Source organism: Cyprinodon tularosa, unplaced genomic scaffold (assembly GCF_016077235.1).
Source record: "Cyprinodon tularosa strain WSP-4 unplaced genomic scaffold, ASM1607723v1 ctg942, whole genome shotgun sequence".
In the NCBI taxonomy this organism is placed as follows: domain Eukaryota; kingdom Metazoa; phylum Chordata; class Actinopteri; order Cyprinodontiformes; family Cyprinodontidae; genus Cyprinodon; species Cyprinodon tularosa.
In genome coordinates this window covers 18,364-45,151 of record NW_024039721.1, presented here as the reverse complement: position 1 = coordinate 45,151, position 26,788 = coordinate 18,364, and the positions used below count along the sequence as shown (strand labels likewise).

The following is a 26,788-nucleotide window of genomic DNA, read 5'->3' as shown; positions in this document are numbered from 1 at the left end:
TATTTAAACAGCTATGCGACGAAACCGCACATATTTACAGTCTAGCAAAAATAAAAGTTTTAAACAGGAAATTTGGAAAAAAGTCAGGAAAGGTACCAGATTTAGCTTCCTGCTATGCAACCATAAATGATGATGATAATAATAAAAAAGCATGTCAAACAAAATATATTTTTTATTTATATATATATATATATATATATACACACTTATTAAAAGTGACCAACAGGAAATGTATCGATTTGAGCCTCTGCTACAGATAAACACTCCCCCTCGGTTCAGTTTCCAGGCAGTAATCCAATAAAAGCTGTTAGGCAGATTTTTTTTTTTTTTTTTTTTTTTTTTTTTTTTTTTACAGTGTCCTGTCTGGCAAGGTGGCAATAAGAATAATTGTCTTGATGCCAAAAGGAGCCCAACAGATTTTACTTTCACAAGTGTAGCGGTATCGCAATTGCCATACCGCTCCACTTGTTTCATGTATATAAATTGCTTTATTATAATTATGCAGGGAGTTTTACAGTTCATATGGACACTGCAATGTAAGTAGAGCAGAAAAACAGAAGAAGAAGAAGGAAAAAGAAAAAGAAAAAAACAGGACAAAAGATGAAAGAAAGAGGAGATAGGAAGGAGACAATGACAAAACATTTTCAGTCTGCTTCAACACCTGTAATGAGATGGAGAAAAAAAAAAAAAAAAAAAAAAAAAAAAAAGAAAAAAGAACAGCACAACCAAAAAACATGGTACGATATATACAATAAAGCAAACACCTTGAAACTATCACTAAAGTAATATTATTAAGTCTGACATGTACTCTGTGTTACCTGAAGATATGAATGTGGGGTTTCTGTTTGGAAGTGAATCTCTAAGTACCTGAAGCCTAGCACCTGTAGTTGTTTGTGAGGGTGAACTTGTGCATGTAAAGTTTTAACCATAGAAAAAAAATGCTCAATAGTGGTTGTGGAGAGCCGGAGAGGCACACCCCCCAGAGCACTGAGTCCAGCGCCGGGAGACCCAAAGCCCCAGGCGCCCAAGGGGACCCCAGAAGCGAAGGCACCAAGGCGGGGCCAGCCCCGGAAACCAGACCCCACCAAGGCAGGAGGAGAGACAGCCACGAGGAAGCCCCCCAGCCACCGCCATGCCGGCGCCCCGGGGAGCCGCGGGGACGAGTCCGCGGGCCCCGCCGGCAGCCGGCCACCCCGAAGTAGGGCCGGGCGCCGAACACCAGCCCCCCCACGGCGCCGACCGAAACGCCCCAGCCCCACAGAGCACCGAAACACGCCCCGCCCCCCCCGCACCAAGCCCCGGCGACCGGCCGCAACACCCACCGCGACCGCACCACCCAGGAAAACACTAAGGCGGCCCCGCCCCCGGCCGGGGCCCACGCGCATCCGCCGCGAACCGGCCACGAGCGCCGCGGGACCCCCCCCAAAACGCCCCCCCGGCCAAAAGCGCAGCCCCACCCCACCAAGACCGATGCCAACAGCGCGCAACGAAACACACCGCGCACAGAATCAGCCCGAGAGCAGAAAAGCCGCCCGGCGCAAAAACCGCAAGAAGAGCAGACCGCAGCCGGCGCAACCACCCCCTCCAGCAGCCCGAGGGGCAGCACAAAGCCAGAGCGGAGCGAACCGCGCCGCCCCCCCACCGGACGATGCCAAAGCAGCCCAGCCACGTCCGCCACCCCCCCCCGCAGCCCGCACCAGGCCCCGACACGCGGCCAGAGCAGCTCCGCCGCCCCGGCCCCCCACCACGCGCCGGTCATAGCCACCCCAGGCCCCCACCCGCCCCGCAGCCCCACCCGCCGCGATCAGTGGGAACAGAGCAGCCCCGCCATGCCTCCAGGAGGGAAAACCCACCCGAATACCCAGCCAGCGCAGCCAGCCCGCCCAGACCGGCCCCCCAACACTACCCCCGCCGGAGCCGCCCGGACCCCCACACACCAGCGGCGCGCCGCCAGCAGGACCCCCACCCAGCAGGCCCGCCCGCCCCCCGAGAAAACAGACATGCCAAACCCCCCAAAGAAAAAAGAGAAAAAAAAAAAAAAAAAAAAAAGGGGCCCCCACAATGCGACAGCGGACACCAGACACCGACCCGCCCGCAACCGCTCCCCCCCACCGAGGAAGAAAAAAAAAAAAAATAAAAATAAAAATAAAAAAAAATAAATAAATAGGTAAATAAATAAATTAATTAATAATTACAATTAAAATAAATAGGCAAGAGGAGAAGTGCGAGCGGAAAAACCGGAGCCCAAAACAGGACCCAAGACCCGCACCCACCATGCCGCGCAGCTCCCCCCCTCCCCGAACCGATACCACAGAACCGGCATAGGAAAGAAACACCGCCCAGGAACCGGCATCGTAGCGAAGGCACCGGCACCGACCCCGAAAATCCCCGAACAACACCCAGCCCCACCCCGAAGCGGATCCAGTCCCAGGCCCCAGGGATCCGAGGCCCCAAGGGCACCCCATCCCCAGACAGGAGCCCCAGCAAAGCCCCGGCCGGCCGGGGCCAGCGGAGAGGCCGCCAGGAATGAGCCAGCAGTCCCCCGGGCATCCACCCCCAGCTCCACCAGTGCACCGGTGAGCCCCGACGCCAGCCAGCGGAGGGAGAGCAGGACGGGGGGAATGGGCTCCGCACTTAGCGGAGACTTGAGATGTATTTGGGAGAGGGTGCGGTTGAGACCCCAACCTGGGAAAGAAAAAAAAAAAAAAAAAAAAAAAAAAAAAACACACCATCTCAATCATGCCTTCCCTCCCTAGTGCCCCCACTCGTACCACAGGAAAAAAAAAAAAAAAAAAAATTGAATAAAATAATAATAATAATAAATAAAGAAAATAACAACGCAGACACACATTCACGCATAACACTCACATCCAATAATACCAGGACCAAAAACCCGGTGACACCGGTGGTCGGTCCCGGGACTATCGGATGACCCCATAAGTGAACCTAAAATCCGGATGTGAGGGGAGGGGAGCGGCGACACCGCCACACCAACCCATCTCTTTCCTGCTTCAAGCCCGGCCCCCCACCCCGCACACGGACCGGACCACCCCCCGCAAGAGCCCCCCCCGGGACCGGGGCCCACCCATCCCGCGCCGGCCACCCAACCAGAACCGCCCCCCCCCCCCCGAAAAGAAAGAGAAAAAAAAAAAAAAAAAACCTTCATCCAGGCACTTCATGCCCCTCCATCCAACCTTCTTTGGGGAGAGCAGAGGTGACAGCCCCGCCACCAGCAGGCCACCTAGGCCCCGCAGCCAGCCCCAGCCAAAACCACGGACCAGGTGGCCCGCTCTTCCTCCAGGCCCCAGACTCCAGGCGGCAGCCGGAGAACAGGGGTGTGAGAAGACCCCGATCCTCACTGCGCCCGCTCGAATGTGGTGTTGTTGCGTGTTGCTCTCAGATGCAATTAAAACTGGGAGTACCAAGAGGGGGTGTCCGGCACACTCCACCCCCCCTCCAGGAGATAGACGGTGCCAGCACACCCTCCCCCTTCGACAACCCTCAACCCTCAATGTCTAGATGCGAGAGGGGATGGAGGAGGCCGACCGTGGTGAGGCCCATAAAATAAGCCCCCCCCCCGGTGGCCCTGACCCCCACCCCCCGAAAATGCCCTACATAGATGTGTGTTGTGAAAATGATGTAGATGGAAGTGTCTAAAATGCAAAATAAAATTGGGGTGGGGGACGTCATCAGAAGGTGTGGCCCTCCAGTAACGACCCCCTCCCCAAAAACCTACATGTGTGGCCGAGTGATGGAGCAGGCAGAGGGAGGATTTCGGGGATGGGGAGCAAAGGACTGGGGTGCCTGCTGCACTCCCAGGGAGCCAGCTCCCCCGCTGACTCCAATAGGCACCCCCGTTCCCCGAGAGCCCCCCCAGAGAAGGGGGCCCCACCAGTTTCACCACCATAGCCCGGGGGCACGGGACCGGCAGCAGGACCCACCAGCCAGCCGGGCACGGAGCCGACACCACCACCCTCCCCCCGTCGTGTCCATCCAAAAAAATAATAATAATAAAAAATAAATAAATAAATAAATAAGTAGATAAATAAATAAATTAAAAAAAAAAAATAAATAAAAAAAAAAAAAAAATAAAAAAAAATAAATAAATAAATAAATAAAAAAATAAATAAATAAATAAAAAAATATAAAAGGAAGATAAGAAAAAAAAAAAATAATAATAATAATAATAAATAAATAAATGAATAAGGGAAGGGACAATCCCAGCCGGCCAGCCAACGCGCAACACGCAGAGCCCCCACCCCGGACGAAGCCCCACCAGGGGGCAGCACGGACCAGGACCAAGACAGGGAGCCAGACCCAAAGCCCTTCAAAGATCTTCTTCCCTCTATCACCACCCCCCACCCCCCTTCCGGAGATGTAATCCCTCCCCTACAATAACAATCAAGCTACTCACCACACAAGCGACAGAAGACATCCAGGCCGAGATCATACCTACTCCCCCTCCCTCCCCTTCCCCCACTTCCAGAGTGCAAACCCGTGAGGGGGTAAGCACTTGCCATAGGTGTTAATGTCCATGCCCCCCCCAGCCCAGCAGGCCCCGAGGCACCCCGGCACACCAGAGGCCGTGGCAGCAGGGACAGACAGCCAGGCGTACACCGGCCCAGAACCCAAGCAGCACTCCCCACAGAACCCGAACCCCCGAACCCCCACCGGGGACCCCGCCCAAGGGCAATGCGCCCCAGGGATCCCAGGCCCAAGGAGCCACCCCAGACCCACCCCGCAGTAGGGCCGGGCAATGCCCAAAAACCCCCGGCACCGGCGCCAGCACCCCCACCCCGACCCCGGCCCCCGAACGACTCCCCCCCCGACACCGGTCCCACAGCACCAATCCGAAGAAGAAGAAAGCCACACAACACAGCTAAGCGCAAATCCCGAGCCCCACTCCAAGCCCCGATCCCCCCGCCCACACACCCCCTCCCACACAAAAAAAAAATAAAAAATTATAATATTCTCCCCCTCACCGGAGAAGAACGGCCGCAAACAAGCCAGTGCCCAACACCCACCGCCACACCACGAGGACCCCTCCACCCAGATGCTCCTCCCCAGAAAAGTCAACATGCCTGCCCTCCCAGGAGACAGGCAAGCCCGCCGAACAGGAATCCCCCCGGCAGCGCACCGCCGGCATGCGGGGGCCCGAGCAGCCCCAACAGAAACAACACCGGAAGGCCGACAAGGACGAACCGACGGCACCAACCAAGCCCCCAGGCGGACTCCCCCACCCAAAAACACAACGAAACCACCCCGCCCCCACCGACCACAGCAAACACAGCCGCAAGGCAAAGCAAAGGACAGAGCAGCCCCACCCGGCGCACGCCAGAGAGCCAGAGCAGCAAGGCCGCCCCAGCCGCCAGAAGCCGGCACAAGCAGCAAAAAGAAAGCAGCAGACGCGACCCCACCACCCCCGCCGCGCCCGGCGCGAAAGCAGCACGACCCACCCCGCTCCGGCCCCGCACCGCCCACAGGCCGCCGAGAGGAGGACGGCCACGCCGGCCACGGCCCGTCCCCCCCCCCGCCGCCAAACACCGAGCAACCCTCCACTCCCAAACCGCGCACGATGCACCGCACCACGCGCCACCGGCACCCGCCCCAACAGAGCGAAGCCACACCCCGACCCGGGGGCACTCCAAAGGGACCCCCGACGCCCGCAACCAGCCCACAACAGACACACACGAACCCCGGCCACAGGCGCGACCACCCACGCCCCCCCCGGACGACGCAACCACAGCAAGCACCACGGCCAACCACCGAAACCCGGCACCGGAAGACGAGGCACGCCCCGACGCCCCGCAGAGCAGAAGCACCCCGGCCAGCACCACAAAAGAACCGATGCCCGGCGCCCAGCCCCACCCAGCAGCAGCACAGCCACCAGGCCAGTAGCCCACGTCCGCCACCACGGAACCCCCCAAGAGCACCGCACGCGGCCGCCGCAGGACCCCCCCGCGGCGCCCCAGACCCCGCCCCGACGGGGGCAACAGTCCCCCGGGCCAGACCCGCCAGGCACCCCGCTCCGAGCACCCCCCCGAGCCCCCAGGACCCAAGGACCCCCGAACTAGCCCCCGCGCCCCACAAGACGCACCCCATAGCCCCCCACTACACTAAGTGATGGAGCCGATCAAGGGAGCCCAGAGAGATCGGTCTGATGGGGATGCAGATGCTGTCTCAAGATTAATATGATCCAACAACAGATCTCTGTACTGATTGATGTTGAGTTTATCCTTACTCTTCCAATTCATGAGGATAGTTTTCTTTGCGATACATAATGCAGTGAATGCCAAGCAAACCGATTTTTTTCCCATAGAGCTTCCCTCAAAGTCACCCAGCAAGCAAACTGAAGGGGAAATTAGGATTTTACAACCCAGGCACAGTGATAGATCCTTACATACCTGTACCCAGAATCTCTGAACCGGCGTGCATAACCATAGCGCGTGAAAATAATTATCAAGTCGATTGCCTGTGCACTGTGGACAGATGTTAGATTGCGCAAAACCCATCTTGAATAATCTTTGACCTGTATAGTGCACTCTGTGGAGGATTTTGTATTGTATTAATTGTAAATTGGGGTTTCTGGTCATGTTAAAAGTTCTTAGACATATCTGAGCCCAGATGTTTTGTTCAAAGCTGACTGATAAATCCTCCTCCCATTTAGTAATAGGAAGAGATATTGTATCATCCAGTTTAGTCAGTGTCCTGTATAACTTAGACAGTAGTTTGGGGGGGGGTTAACTCTAGAAACTCTGATATTTTAGTTGGAATTATTAAACCTCCATCAATATGCTTAAATTTATTTCTAATTATAGCTTTGATTTGCTCATATTCTAAGAATTTATTTTTGTTAATGCCATATTGCAAATTTAATCTAGCGAATGTGATAAACTCCGTACCTTCAAACAAATGATCCAGATATGTAATACCTTTATTCTTCCAGTACGGAAAGTTTATCACATTATTGTTTTGTAGAATGTCAGGGTTATTCCAGATGGGTGTACGACTGCACGGGATAAGTGATGAGTTCGTTATTTTTAGAAATTCCCACCATGCTGTCAGGGAAGAGCTGATGTTAATATTTTTGAAACATGGGTGCCGTTTGATCTTAGAGCTAATAAACGGCAAATCTGAGATTATTATATTACTGCATATATCCTGTTCTGTGTCTATCCAGGGCTCATCTAAGGGATTATGTTTTATCCATTTAGAGATGTATTGTAATCTATTTGCTAAATAGTAGTATTGGAAGTTAGGTAAATCTAGTCCCCCTCTGTCTTTAGTTTTCTGTAGTGTTTTTAAGCTGATACGAGGGGGTTTGTCCTTCCAAAGAAATTTAGAGATGGAAGAATCTAGAGATTTAAACCATTCGGGTGATGGTTTATTTGGGATCATTGAAAATAGGTAGTTAATTCTGGGTAAGACCATCATTTTAATTGAGGCTACCCGACCCAAAAGGGAGATCGGAAGCGATTTCCATCTTTCTAGGTCCTCTTCTATTTTCATTAAAAGAGGGGTGTGGTTGAGTTTTGGTAACTCAGCTAGTTTAGATGACACAGTAATTCCCAAATATTTGATATTTCCTGATTGCAATTGTAGACCTGAGGGATTCTGTAGAGAGCAATTAATTGGTAGTATTACAGATTTAGACCAATTTATAGAGTATTTTGAGACTTTTGAGAAAGATTCTAGTAAACTAATCACCTGAGAGAGGCAAGTGTTTGAGTGCTGGAGATAAAGTAATACATCATCTGCGTAAAGACTAATTTTATGCTCCATTTTCATGCCTTTTATACCTTTAATCATATTTGTTTGTCTGATTGTTGCAGCCAGAGGCTCAATAAAAATAGCAAAAAGTGAGGGGGAGAGTGGGCATCCCTGTCTGGTGCCCCTCTGGAGACAAAAACTGGAAGATGTTTGATTGTTTGTCCTGACACAGGCTGTTGGGAAGCTGTATAATATTTTTAACCAATTTATAAAGGAATTGCCAAAGCCAAATTTATGTAGAGTAGCAAATAAAAATTTCCAGTTTACTCTATCGAATGCTTTTTCTGCATCTAAGGACAATATATAGGATTTAAGATTTTTGCTGTTAGGCAGATTTTACCATTTCCAAAACATGCAACATACCCATAAGAAAGTTCGCCTTGGAAGCAGACTGTCTGAAATGCTGCTCGATGTATTTGGGCTTGTATGTGACCATGCCAATGAGAGAGTTCAACTGGATCACCACCACATACAGGTAAATCACATACACAGGGTGTCCCAGTAGAGTCCGCAGGGTGGGAATAAAGTCTGAAAAGAAGCAGATCCCATTATTGCACAAAGTGTATATTATACAGCAGCAACAGCAGTGGAATATAGCTGGTTGGAAGAGTTTAACAGCAAAACAATTTGTCTATCATCACCTTTAGCCATTTCTATAAACGTAGTGTGTTCCTCTGCTTGATACTTGTGTTTAGGAAGAGGGGCTTCCTTGATGAAACTTGCTTCCTCCTGAGTGCCCTTCTTTGGGACTCTTGAACCAGCTGTAGGTAGAGATCGAGGTAGAAACCAAAACGGGATGGCAGAGAGTAAAGTTATGACCCCAGCTATAAGGTAGCCCAGCCACCAGGCTCCCACCCATCGGGCGTCTGCAGGTGTGATGGTGATGGTCTCTGTGTTGAGGAAACACAAGGGGAAAGATATGTAACACTGAAGTAAAATAACAAAAAAGTAGCTTAGTATATTAGGAAACATACTGGTAAGGGATATGAATACGGAGACTAACATGTACTGCATTTAAATCTTTTGCTAAACAACTCTAAACCCTGCTGAACTCTTCACATCTCACACCTGCAAACAAAGAGGATCCTTTATACAGTTTTATAGTTTGTGCAGCCTAACCTCCAGAAAACAGAAAAAGCAATGATTTTACACTCATTATGCTCTAATTGACCATATGCGAAAAAACAACAGCAGCAAAATCTTCCAGTACACATTTTCTGTATTATTTTAATCAGTCTTTCACACTATTTTCCGAATTCTATTTAAAATGGTCAAGAGTTTATGGTAAATATTATTTCTTAAGTCACATCACAGCATTTAAGTTGCCAATCAGAGTCTGGACTCTGATTGAGAAAAGGCAGTATTAATCATCTACTTGGAGTTTTTTACTATTATTTCTGACAATCCAAAAGGTTCACGTGCATGAAGGGGGAGCGGTGGCCTTGTGGTTAGGGCATAGAGCTTGGAATCATGAGGTTGTGAGTTTGAAACCCACTCCCACAGACTGCCACTTTTAGCAATAGACCCTTGACCCCACACTGCTCCCCTAGCACCACAAATGCCAGCCCACCCATCCATAAGGGGACCCATAATCATGGTAAATGCAGAGAGTGAATTTCGTTGTGCTGTACTTGTGACAGTGTAACGCCAGGAAAAAGACTTTCTCTCCACTGTCAATAGATAAACCGGTGCCTCCTTAGTGGACACATCAGACATTTTTTGCAAGCAAGTTTGTACCTTATTTTTCATGCTAAATATAGATGCAAACACTTCAGCTGCAATCTATTTCAGGTTTGATAAAACACTATGCAGGTGGAAGAATAACATTTGCATATCCTCCACATATCTGCTGTTAAACCTGAAATTTGATGTGCCCCTGCTTAGTAAAATTAGCTTTGCACATGCTGTAAGGTTAACTCCTGTTTTTATACACGCAAATGTGTCTTTCAAAAATCACAATGAATGTTAAATTATACATGCATGCAAAAAAAAAGTTAGTGGGGATGCTGCAGGTGTTTTACATAGGTTCCATATACAACAGACAGGTTTGTTTCACCTTATTTAAAGCTGCTTGTGTGTACTACTGGCAGTTTGGGAGTGACAGTAAAGGACCATAAGTTCATAGAAACAAAGTGATGATGGTGATTATTTAAAACAATTATAAAACAATGAAAGTTCTCAAAAAATATATTAAGGAAATCTTTATATATTATTTTCTTAATTTTTAATTCATTATACACAAGAATCTAAAACTGCTACAAACCAAAGTAAAATAATAAATAAATAAAAATTTAATTTAAAAATCTAAGCATTAATCATTAAAAGGGAGGTATCTATTGAGTGATTATGAGTCGTAGTAATAACCATACTTTTCTATTCTACAAGGATTTCTGTCACCACTGTGTAAAGCTTCTCACTAATACATTTGAAGAGTTTGAACTGTTGCCATGAAAGCTCCCAATGCATAAAATTAATCAAAAGTTGCAACAAAGATCAACTAAGAGTCTGAATTTTTAGTAAGCTAAAATATAATGGTAAACAAAGGCTTCTGAAAGATTTGCACTTGATAGTTCATTCCAAACACTGAGTGCATGATAACCCTATAAACACTGTGAGTGGTAAATCTATTTCACTAAAAGTTGTTTCCCCACTCATTGAAATAATTTTAAAAGCCTTTTATTTTAAACACCTTTTTAAAACTGTACAAAAAAGGTGAATTATTCTTTTTTTTAAATTGACACAGTTTAAAATGTTGATCAGTGACTTTATCTGCTTGTGTTTCAAGACCCTGAACAGGTGGGTTCAGAAAGAATCTTTCTTTCTACCTTGGTTGCACCTGTCCCCCCCCCTCCATGCACTCTATTTGATTGTTGTCTGTCAGAGAGCTTTGTCCTTCAGCTGGCCTCCTTCATCAGCTAACCGACATTGATCCTACACACCGGTTCTAATTTTTGAATTGTGCACCTTCCACCTGTGGCTAAATCTGATAAAGGTGTGTAATGGTTTTATGAATGAAAGGTCTTTTTTTTCTTTAACCAGGAAAGATTTCACCAGTAACGAGGAGCCAAGGTTAGCTATTCTACTTTAAAAATGTTTTCTCACCAAACCTGTGTATAGGGAACAACATATACATACAGTTTCCTAACTTTCCATTTTCCAAGGAGTTTACTGATATAAACAAGGGTTTTAAAAGGGTCTGATCTTAAGACGGTCTCAACAGGCCTTTTAATATAATAGAACACAATTCTGCCTCTCCTGAAAAGAAATCTCATATTAACAAATAAAAGTGATGATGAAAACATTCAAACCTTGACCTTTTTAAAGACACCAGCTGCATAAAGAATTTTAATTTTTGTCACTAGGATTCACACAGGAACTACCTTAAATTAAATTTTCTTCAAATCATACTATTGAATCTATTTATGCTCTTAAGAAACCCTCTGTGGAGAAAATTGTACAAAAAAGTCCCCAAACACACACAGTTCATCCATCTTCTGCAAAAAGGAAAGTGCCCCCACACTTAACATTCGCACCTAAGGGCAATTTAGAGATGCCAATTAACGTAGCAGTCACGTTATTGAAAAGTGGGATAAATCCATAGAAAACCCACACATGCATGGAGAGAACATGCAAACTCCATGCAGAAATCCAAATTCCTATCATGAAAAATATTCTTAACAAGAAATGCCAAACCCTTTTTTAATGTTTAGATAATGGATTGAGTGATGAGAGACATTAGCCTTGATTTAAAGTTTCTCCTTGACTTGTCTGTTGTGTTCCTTGGTCTTTGTGCTGCTTTTTTAAGGTAATTTTAAGGCACTTGTGGCCTTTATTTAGTTATTTTTGAAAGTAGGCAGACAGGAAATAGGATTAGAGAGGGGACCAAAGGTCACCAGACCAGGACTCACACCTGAGGCAGCCACATCAAGGACCAAAGCCTCTGTACATGGTTGCAGACTTAACACTTGCACCCCCGCCGCACATTTTGTGCTGACAATAGAAGATTGGAAAGACGTTGCCTGGTCTGATGAGTCCCGATTTCTGCTGCGACATTCGGATGGTAGGGTCAGAATTTGGCGTCTACAACATGAAAGCATGGATCCATCCTGCCTTGTATCAATGGTTCAGGCTGGTGGTGGTGGTGTCATGGTGTGGGGAATATTTTCTTGGCACTCTTTGGGCCCCTTGGTACCAATTGAGCATCGTTGCAATGCCACAGCCTACCTGAGTATTGTTGCTGACCATGTCCATCCCTTTATGACCACAATGTACCCAACTTCTGATGGCTACTTTCAGCAGGATAATGCGCCATGTCATAAAGCTGGAATCATCTCAGACTGGTTTCTTGAACATGACAATGAGTTCACTGTACTCAAATGGCCTCCACAGTCACCAGATCTCAATCCAATAGAGCATCTTTGGAATGTGGTGGAACGGGAGATTCGCATCATGGATGTGCAGCCGACAAATCTCTGGCAACTGTGTGATGCCATCATGTCAATATGGACCAAACTCCCTGAGGAATGCTTCCAGCACCTTGTTGAATCTATGCCACGAAGAATTGAGGCAGTTCTGAAGGCAAAAGGGGGTCCAACCCGTTACTAGCATGGGGTACCTAATAAAGTGGCCGGTGAGTGTATACTCTGAGAGGGGATGAAAACATATGCAAACTATCACACGTATGAAATACTCAAAAGGAAAAGAATCACCTTTCTACCACAAGTAGTTATGCACTTTGTACTGGTTTATCAAAGAAGATTCCATGATTTTGTCTACAAGGGTAAAAAATTTTAAAAGGTACACATATTATTAGAGGCACTATATCTCACATGCGTCAACCTCTGATAATTTTAGATAAGAGATCGTCCACAAATATTTTTGCCCCAACATAAAGTGCTTACTGTATGCTTACCCATCTTCACAAACCCGATATCCACATAGATCTGGGCGCAAAGGGAGCCTAACAGGTATCCAAACACCGGCCCGACAACGGAGATGGTCTGCACACAGCCTGGGTAATAAAACAAAATGTAAAACATCTCCTCAGAATCATAATGAACATTAAAAATTGAGTGGAATAGGACTGTGTGATTACAGATTACACATAGAGGCTTACTGAACATGTACAATAAGGTTAAACCCTTTTGTCAAATCCTAATTTGTGGGCAAAACGTCTACTGACTCAGGATGTTCTTTTTCAGCAGTACACATAATCTGCTGCTGTGGAACACACAACAACGCGATTTATCACTCTGTGCGTATTCCTGGAAATAAAACAAAAACAACACTGTTGCATGTGGCAACAGAGCTTTCTGCAAGCTCGGTGTGTTTGTGAGCTGAAGTGCTGCTTTAAAGAAAACATTGTTCTCTCTTAAAGAACAATGTTTTAAGGATTTTTAAAAGATCGCTTTTTAAAAAAAAAATGTTATCTACCAATGCATAATTACAGATAATTATGAAGCATTGGAACATTGTTTTTGGTCCGATAAGTACGTAATATTCAACCATTGATTTTGATTATCAAAAACGGTATGTATTTTATTTTAACGATGTGGGCGTTTCATTTGGGTGTAGATGGTGAACACCCATCGTTCAAGTGATCAAAGCGCTTGTTTTTTCACTTGCAACATAAAAATTACTAACATGAACGTGTTAATAATCGACCTAATAAAGAAAAGGGTGTGAAAACATTGCTATGCCTTTGTATCAACTGAATACAAGCTGAGGGGAGATAAAACTGCTGCACTTCTTGTTTGTATCTTAAACTGAATGTAAGATAGTTCACTTTTTTTTGGGTTACATAGAGGTTTAACCTAAGAACCAGATGTTTTTTTAGGTTAATAATGGAGAGGAAATGGATGGCTGAACTGGCTAAATATCTGGCATATATAGTGTTTCACTTGGGTTTCCTCAATGTCACAAAATCCATTTACAGATATGTTAACATCTATTAGTGTTTTTATGTATTTAAAATCAATAGAAAAATAAATATGTTGTAATAGCGTTTGTCCGCTCAGACTGAGCCTGGTTCTGCTGGAGGTTTCTACCTGTTAAAAGGGAGTTTTCCTCTCCACTGTCGCTACAAGCATGCTTGTTGTGAGAGATTGCCTTCGAGTCAATGAGTCGATGCATTCAACTGCTTTTAGATAGAAAACTTTGAATCAATTTAACTGTATGATCTGGTTGAATTCCAAAGTGCCTTGAGATGACGTGTTGTGAATTGAGGCTATATAAATAAACTGAATTGAAAACTGAATATTGAAAAAATAGCAGTATTTGATTTATTTATTAAGATATCAAATGCAAATGTATCACCGAATAAAATGTTCTAGAGTTTTGCTGCTGATTCAGGCAGAAATGCATCAAGGAGGAAATTTAGAAAAAAATTCTTTTCCGAGAAAGCTGCTAAAGACCACCTTTGAAAAAGTGTTACATATAGGTAGCAGATTTGCACATAACCATTAGTGCTTTACAGATAACAGCTCACGTTAAAGATAGTATAGAAACACATGACATTCATTGAAAATGTTATTTTTTTTCATCACCTTTGTGAAGTTTTTCTCTTATAGACATAAACTAATGGTTCCTGGGGTTTATTGTTCATCTTTCTGTAGGCGAAGGCTTTTCTCACCGACATAAAATGCAGCATTCTCCTCTGTAGCAAAATCATCTATGTAGGAGATGCCCAGGGGCTGAACGGGTGTCTCTCCAATCCCCCGCAAGACATTCCCCAGGAGGACATATATCCACATCGATAAGTTGGACTCCCCTTCACAGCCTGGAAGGAATGAGTTGGAGAGATCTCATTCATAATACAGCACCTGTGTGTTTTCACCTTGCATTGTGAAAACCCACTTGTTGATGGCACTGGAGATGATCTAGCAGGCTGTGACAGGTCTTGCGGTACATCTCCCCGACAGGGCGATGAGCTCTGTGTTGAATTCACCATCCACCGTACAGATGTTTCAAACTCATAGCTGTGCATACAGATATAAGCAAATCAAGAGCACAAACATTGACATATACAATGTTAGGTCCAAAAATATTAATTCTGATGGTCCTTTTTTTATTATTATTTAATTTGACCAACATGTGTTTCTTTACACAGGAAATATTAACTGTTGGAGTGATTTGGCCAGATTCCGACCTTTAATCCAACAGAGAATCTAAATCTAAATAGTAGACTGATTGCAAGGAGGTCTGCCAAACATAAAAACCTGGAGTTCTTCACCATTGCATAGATAATTAGTCAAAATACCCATAAAATACCAAAAACCTGGTCAGTTATAAAATGGGTTTGCTTTACATATTGCCAATGAATATTCTTTTACTGATTACAGAAGGCCTTTATAAGTAGGCCTTCTGTAAAGAAAGATTTTTATTATTATTATTATTATGCTTTTATATTATTTAACTATCGTATTGGAGATTTTCTATCAAAAATAAAAAAATTTCACCCTGGCCTTCATTATGACCTAATTATCCTTACATGGTCACCGGGAGAATTGTATCTTTTTTTTTCAGTGGTTAAATAAAAAAAATATATAATTTAAATCTGACAGGGGTTTTGAATAACTTTGGGCATAATGGTAATTATGATCTTTTCCAAATTATGAGCTTCACATTTTGCTAAAGCAACACTTATATAAGAGGAGATACAGTTTAAATTTGCATGAATGCAAAAACTTGTTTTTTTTTTGATAATCACGGGCAAGCCTTATCTATTTCAGCTTCTGAAATAGATAACATGGACATTTCTTTAATCAGTTTGTTTAAATGGATCTCATTTGGAAGAAAGAAATAGTTTTCAAGGGCTTTTTTGTTTACTGTACTAAATAAATCACAATTAATGGTGAATAATTACATTTAAAAAGGACTGTTTAAAGTAATAAAAATGCTAAATATGACCATGTAAACTTGATCTACTAAGAGCTTAATAATTCCAAGCTCATCATATGACTCATACTACTTTGTAAACCAACAAGCCAAAGATTAAATTTTTTTACCTGACAAAAAGGGTTGTAAAAAACAAAAAAAATTGACACAAATAACAGAAAAAGACTAGACTCTAAATCCACATCTGACACAGAGTGAAAAGCTTTTCACTTACCGTCCGATGATAAAGTGCGGCAGAGCGATGATGAAGGTGCCAAAAGACATCAATAGGCATCCCATAGCTATTATCTTTGGCCTATGAAGTTTGGCTCCAAAGTAGCTGACAAAAGCTATCACCAACAGGTTACCTATGTGGATGAAGGTAGTTTTTATCATTTAAAAAATATGACAACATCACAAATGGTCAGTTTGATTCTGCTTTGCAAATTAGTTGTACGGTTTGGGGCGTTTGACTTGTGAGATAGCATATTTGTAAGGTAACAAAAAGAAGGGAAATTTATATATATATATATATATATATATATATATATATATATATATATATATATATATATATATATATTACCTAAGTACAACAAGCTGTCGATTCCTGAGGCTCTGGAAACTGCCAAACAAAGACACGCCGCCCTGGCCACCCGCCTAAAGAGATACAAGGGAGAAGCAGAAGCCAGGAGAATAAACCAGGTGTTCTCCACCAACCCATCCAAAGTGTACTCACAGTGGCAGGGTAATTCAAGATCAGATCCACCCAGGGCTGAGACTGAACAGTACTGGAGAAACATATGGGAGAAGGAGGCATCCCACAACACCAATGCTCAGTGGCTAGAAGATCTAAGAACAGATCACAGCAATCTCCCAGAACAAGAACCAGTAACCGTTACAACGGCAGATGTCCAAGAAAGAGTGGCAGGTATGAAGAGCTGGACAGCACCAGGCCCTGACATGATCCACACCTACTGGCTGAAAAAACTAACCGCACTTCATGCACGCCTCGCAGCACAAATGAACCAACTGCTGATGGATGGGACCCACCCAGAATGGTTAACCCAAGGACGGACAATCCTGATCATGAAGGATCCGCAGAAGGGAACAACCCCATCCAACTACCGGCCAATAACTTGCCTATGTACAACATGGAAGCTCCTGTCAGGCATCATAGCGGCTAAGATGAATAGGCACATGGCTCAATACATGCACCCTTCCCAGAAGGGAATAGGCAGCAACACCAGAGGAGCCAAACACCAGCTACTAGTGGATAGAGCAGTCACCCGAGACTGTAAGACCAGGCAGACAAATCTGTGCACTGCCTGGATTGACTATAAGAAAGCCTATGACTCAATGCCACATACATGGATACTGGAATGCCTGGAAATGTACAAGATCAACAGGACTCTAATAGCCAACATCAAGAACTCAATGAAGCTGTGGAAAACAAGTCTGGAAGCCAATGCAAAGCCAATAGCACAAGTCACCATCAAGTGCGGCATATACCAGGGTGATGCACTATCCCCGCTGCTGTTCTGCATAGGTCAGCCAGATCATCACAAAGACTGGCTACGGATACCAATTCCGAAGCGGAACAATCATCAGTCACCTCCTCTACATGGATGACATCAAGCTGTATGCCAGGAGTGAGCGAGACATCGACTCACTGATCCACACTACCAGGATTTACAGTAACGACATTGGGATGTCATTCGGACTGGACAAGTGCGGTCGCATGGTCTCAAAGAGAGGGAAGATGATCAGAACCGAGGGGGTTGAACTACCAGAAGGCCACATAACAGATGTTCAGGACAGCTACAAATACCTTGGGGTGCCACAGGCTAACGGAAACCACGAGGAGATGGCAAGAAAGACTGCCACAGCTAAATACCTACAAAGAGTAAGGCAGGTCCTGAAAAGTCATCTGAATGGGAAAAACAAGATCCAAGCCATCAACACATATGCCCTACCAGTCATCACATACCCCGCTGGTATAATAAACTGGCCAAAGGAGGAGATAGAGGCTACTGACATCAAGACGAGAAAGCTCCTCACAATGCATGGAGGGTTCCACCCCAAATCCAGCACTCTGAGACTGTACACCAAGCGTAGCGAGGGAGGCCGAGGGCTAGTGAGTGTCAAGACCACTGTCCAGGATGAAACAACTAAGATCCAGGAGTACATCAGAAAGATGGCCCCCAAAGACAAATGGCTCGGTGAGTACCTCAGGCAGGAGAAAACCGAAAGTGAGGACAAGAAAGAGGAAGGGGAACCATCATGGAGGGACAAGCCGCTGCACGGCGTATACCACAGACAAATAGAAGAAGTGGCTGATATCAAAAAATCCTACCAGTGGCTGGAAAAGGCTGGACTGAAGGACAGCACAGAGGCACTAATCATGGCAGCACAAGAACAGGCACTCAGTACAAGATCAATAGAGGCCAGGGTCTACCACACCAGGCAGGACCCCCGATGCAGACTGTGCAAAGATGCCTCTGAAACAATACAGCACATAACAGGAGGGTGTAAAATGCAGGCAGGAAGTGCATACATGGAACGCCACAACCAGGTAGCTGTCATAGTGTACAGGAACATCTGCCATGAGTATGGGCTGGAAGTCCCAAGGTCAAAATGGAAGACACCTCCTAAGGTAGTTGAGAATGACCGAGCTAAGATCCTATGGGACTTCAAGATCCAGACTGACAAACAGGTGATGGCTAACCAACCAGACATCGTGTTGATGGACAAACAGCAGAAGAAGGCAGTAGTGATAGATGTGGCAATCCCAAGCGACAGCAACATCAAGAAGAAAGAACACGAGAAGCTTGAGAAATACCAAGGACTGAAGGAGGAGCTAGAAAAGATGTGGAAAGTGAGAGCAGCAGTGGTGCCAGTGGTAATTGGAGCACTGGGGACTGTGACCCCCAAACTGGGAGAGTGGCTACAGCAGATTCCAGGTAAAACATCAGAGGTCTCTGTCCAGAAGAGCGCAGTCCTAGGAACAGCTAAGATACTGCGCAGAACCCTCAAACTCCCAGGCCTCTGGTAGAGGACCCGAGCTTGAGGATGACACATACCACCCCACGAGGGGTGAGAAAACAGTTTTTTTTATATATAGAAGAACTTCAAAAGAGAAGGAGATGGTGTAGGAAAAGATTTCTGCTTAAGTTTATATGTAGTCCTGTGTGGCAGGTAGGGTTGTCAAAAGTATCGATACTCAAAAATGTATCGATACTGAAACATTGTATCCGGATACAATACTCGTTTTTAAAAGTATCGATACAGTGCTACCACCAGTGGCACCTAAACAGTCATTCATCTAAAGTGCAGAATAGAGGAAAATGCACATTCAGAACACTGTGTGATTGAATAATTCTACGCACTCTTCAGTTTCAGACTTTTTTCTGTAACAGGTGCAGCTGCTGAGAATTATTTTTGTTTCTTAACCAGTTGGGCTAGTGTCATTGTTGTGTGTGCAAAGCATAGCCAAGGAAGGAACACTTCATTTTAATTTTATACGTTTTTTTATCAAGCTTGCTTAATATTGTGCACAGCATACAACCTCAAAATATTGTTCTTATTGTTAATTGTTTTATTTATTGTATTTTATTTATTAATGAAAATATTTCTGTAGAATTTTTGAGTCTTTGTTTTTATCCTTGTGGTATCGAAAATGGTATCGAGTATCGAATATTTTCCTTAGTATCGGTATTGAGTTGAAAAGTTTAGTATCGTGACAACCCTAGTGGCAGGCTGTTTTTACATATGTTAAATGAACTATCCTATCAGTTAGACCATTTCTAGCTTACATCAATAGGATTCTTCCTAGTAAAAATCACATTCCTCAACGGAACTGTAATGTAAGATTTCCTAAATTCCATTTTTGCGGAAGAAACTGAATTTCAGAAGGTCCAAAACCAAAACTGAACACAGAATAAAGTTTCATACAACTAGAATTTTTTACACATTTTAAGTAAATATAAAAACAGCCTGCCATCAAGAGGAAGCTAGTTTACTTGTTGAATGATAAAAGATTAATTTATTCCATTTAGGTGGAATAAAGTTGTTCAAACAGCTAGGACCTGTTTATCATGTCATGGGGTTCCTCCTCATTTTGATTCTATCTTCCATTGCACAGTAAATACTATGTGGCTATTTGACTGCAGTTGTTTTTTATAATGCTGTTATCACACATCATTGGGCTCTCACCGATGTCTTGTTCTTACAAATACTTCTCAAAGAAGTCTGTGTAATGCTGCAAATGTGAGGACAGATAAGGCCGTGGATGCATGTGAACAATTGTGAGTTTAAAAGTAGCGCTCATGAAGATACAATTCTGAATATGAATCCTCTTCAAAAGGACATGCTATGTTTTTATTTTTAACACCTAATGTGTCCCACAGATGTGACTGAGTTTCTTTATGCTGTTTGCACAGAACTACGAAAAAAACTCTCCTGACTAAATCGGGAAATAGGACAACATGATTGACTTTAAGGAGGGAAGAGACAGGGAACACTGAGTTTAAGGAAAACATGCACTGAATCAGGCTAGCTCTGAGAAGAATAGATAGAGTAAACCCTCTTTGTGAAACAGAAAACTGAGTTTCTCTGACTTCAGGTTTAGAAAACTTAAAGAGTTTTCAGTAAACCTGCTTTGTGAACCAGGCCGTCGGTAACAAAGACGCCAATCAGGTACAAGAGAAACAAAAAAAAGCTTACACATCCCACGATAACATTATGATAAATGAAAGAAAATACTGATAACATCCTAATGTTGATGAATTGGAAGGACATTGAAATTCTTTTTCTCATAATACCGTTGACCTTAGAGATTCTCAGGGGAGGGTCTAAAGCAAACGTCCAAAGTGTTTACTAACCTGTAAATGCCACGTAGTAAATGATGTTAGGTTCTTATCGTCCAAGCTATACTATAAAATATCACAACTTCATTAAATAGATATAATTTATGTCCAGATTAGAATCTCTTATTAAAAATTTGCACCATGACAATGTCAGTATTCCTACTTTTCCACTGCTGTTTGATTCTCCTCTATTCTTTCTTAATCTTTTATTTCCCTTTCTCTTCATGCTGCCCTGCACTGCCTCTATGTTACCCTGGCAACAGTCCTATGGAAAAGCTTGTTGCCTAGGCCACATGAGAGAAGCTGTTTTTTTTCACAGGAGGCAGAGCGATGGAGGTAAAGAGAATCAAGACATCCAGCTATCATTTCATCTAATGTAGTCTTCATTGGCAGATGAACGTAGAGGAAAACTGTATCATCATGTACTACTTTAGATGTCCGTAGCGCTTCCCTGGTTCCATACAGCTAGCCTGGAACCACAGATGGATGTTTTATTTTCCTTGACCCACATTTCTTTTTGGATTTAATTTCAACATTTTACCTAAATGTAACTTCTGAGAAACAAAGTAGAATGGTACAAACTTTTACAGTCATGTAAAGGCCAAACATAATCTGATTAAACTACAGACAGGATAAATGGAATACTTTGTTATAAATTATATCAACATTTTAAGGGTATCGATTTAGACACTGACGGACGAGAGGTCTAGAAAATGAACGGATGGGTAGATTCATCCAGATCCTCTGATACTTTTCACACAGAGGTGTTGTTTCTATTCATAGGTTAATGGTACTTGCACAAATACATAAAAGTGTATAACGAGATCAATTTCCTTTTGTATAATTAACAAGAAAAACAAAAACGTATGTCTGATGCTGTCCAGAATTTCTACATAACTATGCAAATTATCTCAATATTACCGTACCTTTAATATTTATGGGCTTATTGCATAGAGCATTTTATCTGACCTGCACTGATCAGCTGTCTTTGGTGTTTACATGCACTTTTTTGTACCCTCAGTTACTCAACTTTTTTTTTATTATCTTTTTATTGTTAGAGTTTATGCATATAATCTGGACATTGCCATTCTCAAAACTTCAAAGGAGGAATTACAAAATAAAAATTGCCTTTTTAAATAAACTATATATCTTCTCAACAATGAGAAGCAGAATTATTGGGAATACAGATATCATTTTTAAATCCATCTTATTTTAACCCCTCTTTTTTTTATAAGCTCTCCTTCCCTTTCTTGGTGTTTTCTGTATAAAGAAAAAAACGTAATTTACAGTATCAAGATAGTGTTTTAAAATGATTACTTTCCGGCCAAATAAGCGAGATACATTTGTGTTTACAACACCTTAGTGGAGGACAGGTCATGTCCCAGTCTGGATCATATATATACACAGTGAGGGAAATAAGTATTTGAATACCCTGCTATTTTAAGTTCTCCCACTAAAAACAAAAAAACAAATCCAGGAATCACAATATATGATTTTTTTTTTTATATTTAGCTCTATGATACAGCTACAAATAAGTATTTGAACAGCTGTCTATCAGCTAGAATTCTGACCCTCAAAGGCCTGTTAGTCTGCCTTCAAAATGCCCACCTCCACTCCATTTATTATCCTAAATTAGATGCACCTGTTTGAGGTCGTTAGCTGCATAAAGACACCTGTCCACTCCATTCAATCAGTAAGAAATCCAACTATAAACATGGCCAAGACCAAAGAGCTTTCCAAAGACACTAGAGACAAAATTGTTCACCTCCACAAGGCTGGAAAGGGCTACAGGGAAAATGCCAAGCAGCTTGGTGGAAAAAGGTCCACTGTTGGATCAATCATTAGAACATGGAGGAAGCTAAACATGAATATCAAGCTCCCTCGGACTGGGGCTCCATGCAAGATCTCACCTCGTGGACTCTCAATGATCCTAGGAAAGGTGAGTAATCAGCCCAGAACTACACGGGAGTAGCTGGTCAATTACATGAAGAGCTGGGACCACCGTTTCCTAGGTTACTGTTGGTAATACACTAAGACATCATGGTTTGAAATCATGTATGGCAGGAAAGGTTCGCCTGCTTAAACCAACACATGTCAAGGCCCGTCCTAAGTTTGCTAATGACCATTTGGGTGATCCAGAGGAGTCATGGGAGAAAGTATTGTGTTTAGATGAGACCTAAAATAGAACTTTTTGGTCCTAGTTCCACTAACCGTGTCTGGAGGAAGAAGGAGGATGAGTACCATCCCAGGAACGCCATCCCTACTGTGAAGCGAGGGGGTGGTAGCATCATGCTTTGGGGGTGTTTTTCTGCACATGGGACAGGGCAACTGAACTTTATTAAGGACAGTGTGACTGGGGTCATGTATTGCAAGATTCTGGGGAACAACCTCCTTCCCTCAGTTAGAGCATTAAAAAATCGGTAGAGTCCGACACAGAAAGCCAGAGCTTGAACTGATGACCCTCCGTTTGCAGGGCAAACTCCTAAATCTGACACCTCTATTTCCCATATTTATTTAGAACAATTACAAATGGCAAGAAATAACAGATTGAATAATGATTCTTCTGCCAAGTTTTCAATGAAAATTTTGCTGGCAAATAATTTGAGAGTTTCCATGTTCTTTAACTCATAACTTCTAACCTGTTTCTTTATCTGTATATAAATGACTGAAATGCTATTAAATATAAAAAGCAAATACGGTAATAGTGAAAACATGCCTGTGTAAAAAATCTTGACTATACCAGTCAACCACAAAACAGGCTCAAACTGAAAGGGAACTCGAATTGTGTTCCTGAAGATATTTCCACACCTTTTCAGGAGTCTGTAAATTCTGCCAGCTTGCATAATCTAACAGAAAATATGTGTTTTATGTCAAAACGTTCTATGACCAAATTTTTGAAACGTTGTTATGCTGTTGGAATCTGACAATCAGCCACAAACATCTGAAGATTGGGCTTTGCATGCTGGAAGCAAACAATTTCCTCATGTTTCAACAATTATTTTAGTAAAGAGGTCAGCTGCTTAACAGTACCAATAATAATAACATACTAACATATTTCTTAACTATGACATTCCTCTGAAGATATTATAAAATACAATTCTTTCAATGATATATATTTTGTTGGTTTAGAGGATAAACTATTTATCTCTAACAATTTGTTGACATAACAGTACAATTTTATTCAGGTTCATGTGCAAGTCTCATATTTATAAAGTTTGTAACTGGTGGGAGCATTGCTTCTGCACAGTTGTCTTAGCACTTTTAGCACAACGGTCATGATATTAGGAATATGTTGCAACAGACTTGGAAATTCATTAATCAAATCAGCTTTTTACAGTCTCAAAACAAAAGTATGTTAGCTCTTGTATTCTTTAGAAACATGCGGGTTTTAATTTAGGTTATACGTAAATTAAGTTATTATGAAATAATTTTTTGTAAATTAATGATGACTTTTAATTCTATCGTTGGTGTGTAAAAATACAAACCAACCAACATTAGAGAAAAACAAACATTACCTTGGCAGGTAGCCTTATGGTGTGCTTTTGCCACTTGTTTAACAAACAGTTTAACAAGTGGCAAAAGGAGATTTAGAGACCTTTGTACTAATTACAGACTATCCACCTAACTCTGCTGAAAACTGAATTTTTAAGGACTCAATTTTTTTTTTTTTTTTTTTTTTTTTTTTTTTTGGAAGTATTACTAATCTCTATCTCATATGAAGACCTACAGCAATTAACCCACTGAGAAGGGTACATATTTGGACAAAGCAGACCCTACAGAGGAAAAGCATTTTTACCACATCATTATCATGTTCCTAAACCTATTAAACTCACAAAACTTTTCTTAAATTCTTCACATCAAGGCTCCCCGCAGGCACAGTGCCCCTTTGGTCCCAGCTACTACAGTGGGCGCTGGTTGGAAATGGACACTTCACTCACGCTCCGCGTGTTTCACGTATTGTGTGAAAAACATGTGACTACTATAGCCACTAGGTGGCAGTCTGACTCCATTTCGGCGTCCCATGAGTCAGAATTACATAGGTCGAATAGCAGACTGGAAGGGGTGTCACGGGTTGCGAGTTTATAGCGCAGAGGTTAAGCTGAGTGGTCTTTGGTTCAATAGACTGTGGGTTCAATCCCAGCTGTGGCCGAGTTGCCTTAAATGTTTTTTTTTTTTTTTTATTATAATTATTATCGCTTTTTTATAAAGTAATGAATGTTAGAATGTAAAGTAATGAAACCAGGTTTTCTATTTTTGAAACAACAATTGGAGTTATTCGTTGGACATTCACGCATGAGCCTGTATAAAAAGAGGAGCTGACCAGCTCCTTTAGTCAGAGACACCGTGTCTGTACGTTTGTGGGCCTGCAGTCAACTGAAAAGCAGGTTTATTGGGGATCTTGGTGTGATATTGTTCTATTTTATTTTGTTTTTGATTAAAATAAAGTTAATGAATTAATTTAACATTGGGACTGCATAATCTTATTTCATGAAAATATTTATAGATAGATTGATAGTAGTTATAGATACACCTCCGATCTTATCTGAGAACTGTTATTTCTATTTATCTGCATCGCTATTATTTAATGAAAAATAAAATTAATTAAGTTGGAGCCGGGGATACGGACTGTAGCGCAACCAGAGAAAGGCGACAGAGACAGTGCTGCGGCTGGTGATGTTGAAATTAAAATCATATCCAAAGTTGATTCCTCATTAAGATAAGCCAAAGTTATTCAAAAGGGTATGTAAGAAAATATATTTTCTTTAGTTTTGTAAAATATAAGTGCCGTTGAAAGCTTTGTTTTTGTGTGTTACTTTCTTGCCATGCAATACGTGACGCCCCTCCCAGTCTGGTCAAGTAGCAGACTGGGAGGGCTGTCACGTGTTGCGAACTTATAGCGCAGTGGTTAAGCTGAGTGGTCTCCAGATCAACAACTCGTGGGTTCAATCCCAACTGTAGCCGAGTTGCCTTAAATGTGTTTTTTTTTTTTTATAAAGCATCTTAATGCACCTTTTCCCTCCCTGTTTGCACCTCCAGTAACTTCTATGCCAATATGTGACGAGTGAATTTCTCCGCTGTGAGATCAATAAAGCTCATCTAATCACATCTACTCCAATCTAAATAAATAAATAAATATACACATGTTCAATAAATAAATAAGCATTCAATTAATTACCCCCAATAAATGGTGAAATGATATGTTCTCATAATAAATCATTTATTTAAAAAATGCTGTTATGTTCCTTTTTTTTTAAATTCCTTTTAAAATGCTTAACTATTTTTATTCTTTTATTTTCTTTCAAAAAATCACTAGATAACCACAAAAAAAAATAAAAAATCTGTAAATGAGCAGCGAGTTTAAAAATAAAATTAATAAAATTGAACAATATCACACCAAGATCCCCAATAAACCTGCTTTTCAGTTGACTGCTGATCCACAGGACAAAAAACTGGTCATAATCAGGGAAGCAGACAGACTAAAGAAAGCTAGGAAACGTCTAACCAAAACACACAAATCTTGGTGTGATATTGTTCAATTTTATTAATTTTATTTTTAAACTCGCTGCTTCTGCATCAACAGCGATGTTGATGAGTGGAAAAAACCCCCACCTGGTCTCCTTACCAAAGGGAGCACCGCACATTTCAAGGGATAAAAAGACGTTTATGTGCGCTTATAGTCGTGAAAATACGGTAAATTCTAACACTATCCATTCACAAAAATATAAATCCTACGGGAATGCCGGGGCCCCGGGCTGCAGCCCCGGTAAGCCCCTGCTAAAATCCGTCCCAGACCTGGATATACGGTATAGATATTGCTTATATATTGCCACAGTGTTTAGATATTTTTATAATTCTATTTACCCTTATATGTGTCATCTTTCACGATTGTACCATAAAAAAATCCCTAGTTTGTGAACTCCTTCTCTGACAATGTCAATAAACCTGATTCTGTTCCTGAAAAAACTGCTGTGAAACATTTTGTTTCTATAATTTCTATTTCTATATTTCAGATTAGATTTTAAAACAACACAAAGTGGGAAAAGAGCATGTGGGAAAATGTGTTTATTGTGATGAATACTGAACAGGTTTACATTGAGAGTCGTTGGGATGATTTGCGTGTTGTACGGAGAAATTCGTTGATCTTATCAATGCAGTCCTTCAAGTCACTCTTCCCCATATCAGGAAACTTTCGCTGCAGTGTTGAAACCACAAAGTTGAGCTGTGATGGGGAGGGGGTCTCTGTAAATGGTGGTGGTTGAATTCTATTGTCAGAG

The 26,788-nt window shown here is 42.6% G+C and overlaps 1 protein-coding gene across 1 annotated transcript in view; it reads right to left on the bottom strand.

The window, feature by feature from the left end:
* slco1c1 (solute carrier organic anion transporter family, member 1C1) overlaps positions 1 to 26,788 on the bottom strand; it is a 53,007-nt gene that overhangs the window by 8,707 nt on the left and 17,512 nt on the right. The window contains exons 4-9 of the mRNA XM_038275154.1: positions 15,881 to 16,013; positions 14,626 to 14,747; positions 14,402 to 14,548; positions 12,683 to 12,781; positions 8,412 to 8,660; positions 8,134 to 8,298 (exon numbers count right to left, since the gene is read on the bottom strand). Of these exons, the coding sequence (XP_038131082.1) occupies positions 8,134 to 8,298; positions 8,412 to 8,660; positions 12,683 to 12,781; positions 14,402 to 14,548; positions 14,626 to 14,747; positions 15,881 to 16,013 (915 nt within the window). The remainder of the gene's footprint in view (positions 1 to 8,133; positions 8,299 to 8,411; positions 8,661 to 12,682; positions 12,782 to 14,401; positions 14,549 to 14,625; positions 14,748 to 15,880; positions 16,014 to 26,788) is intronic.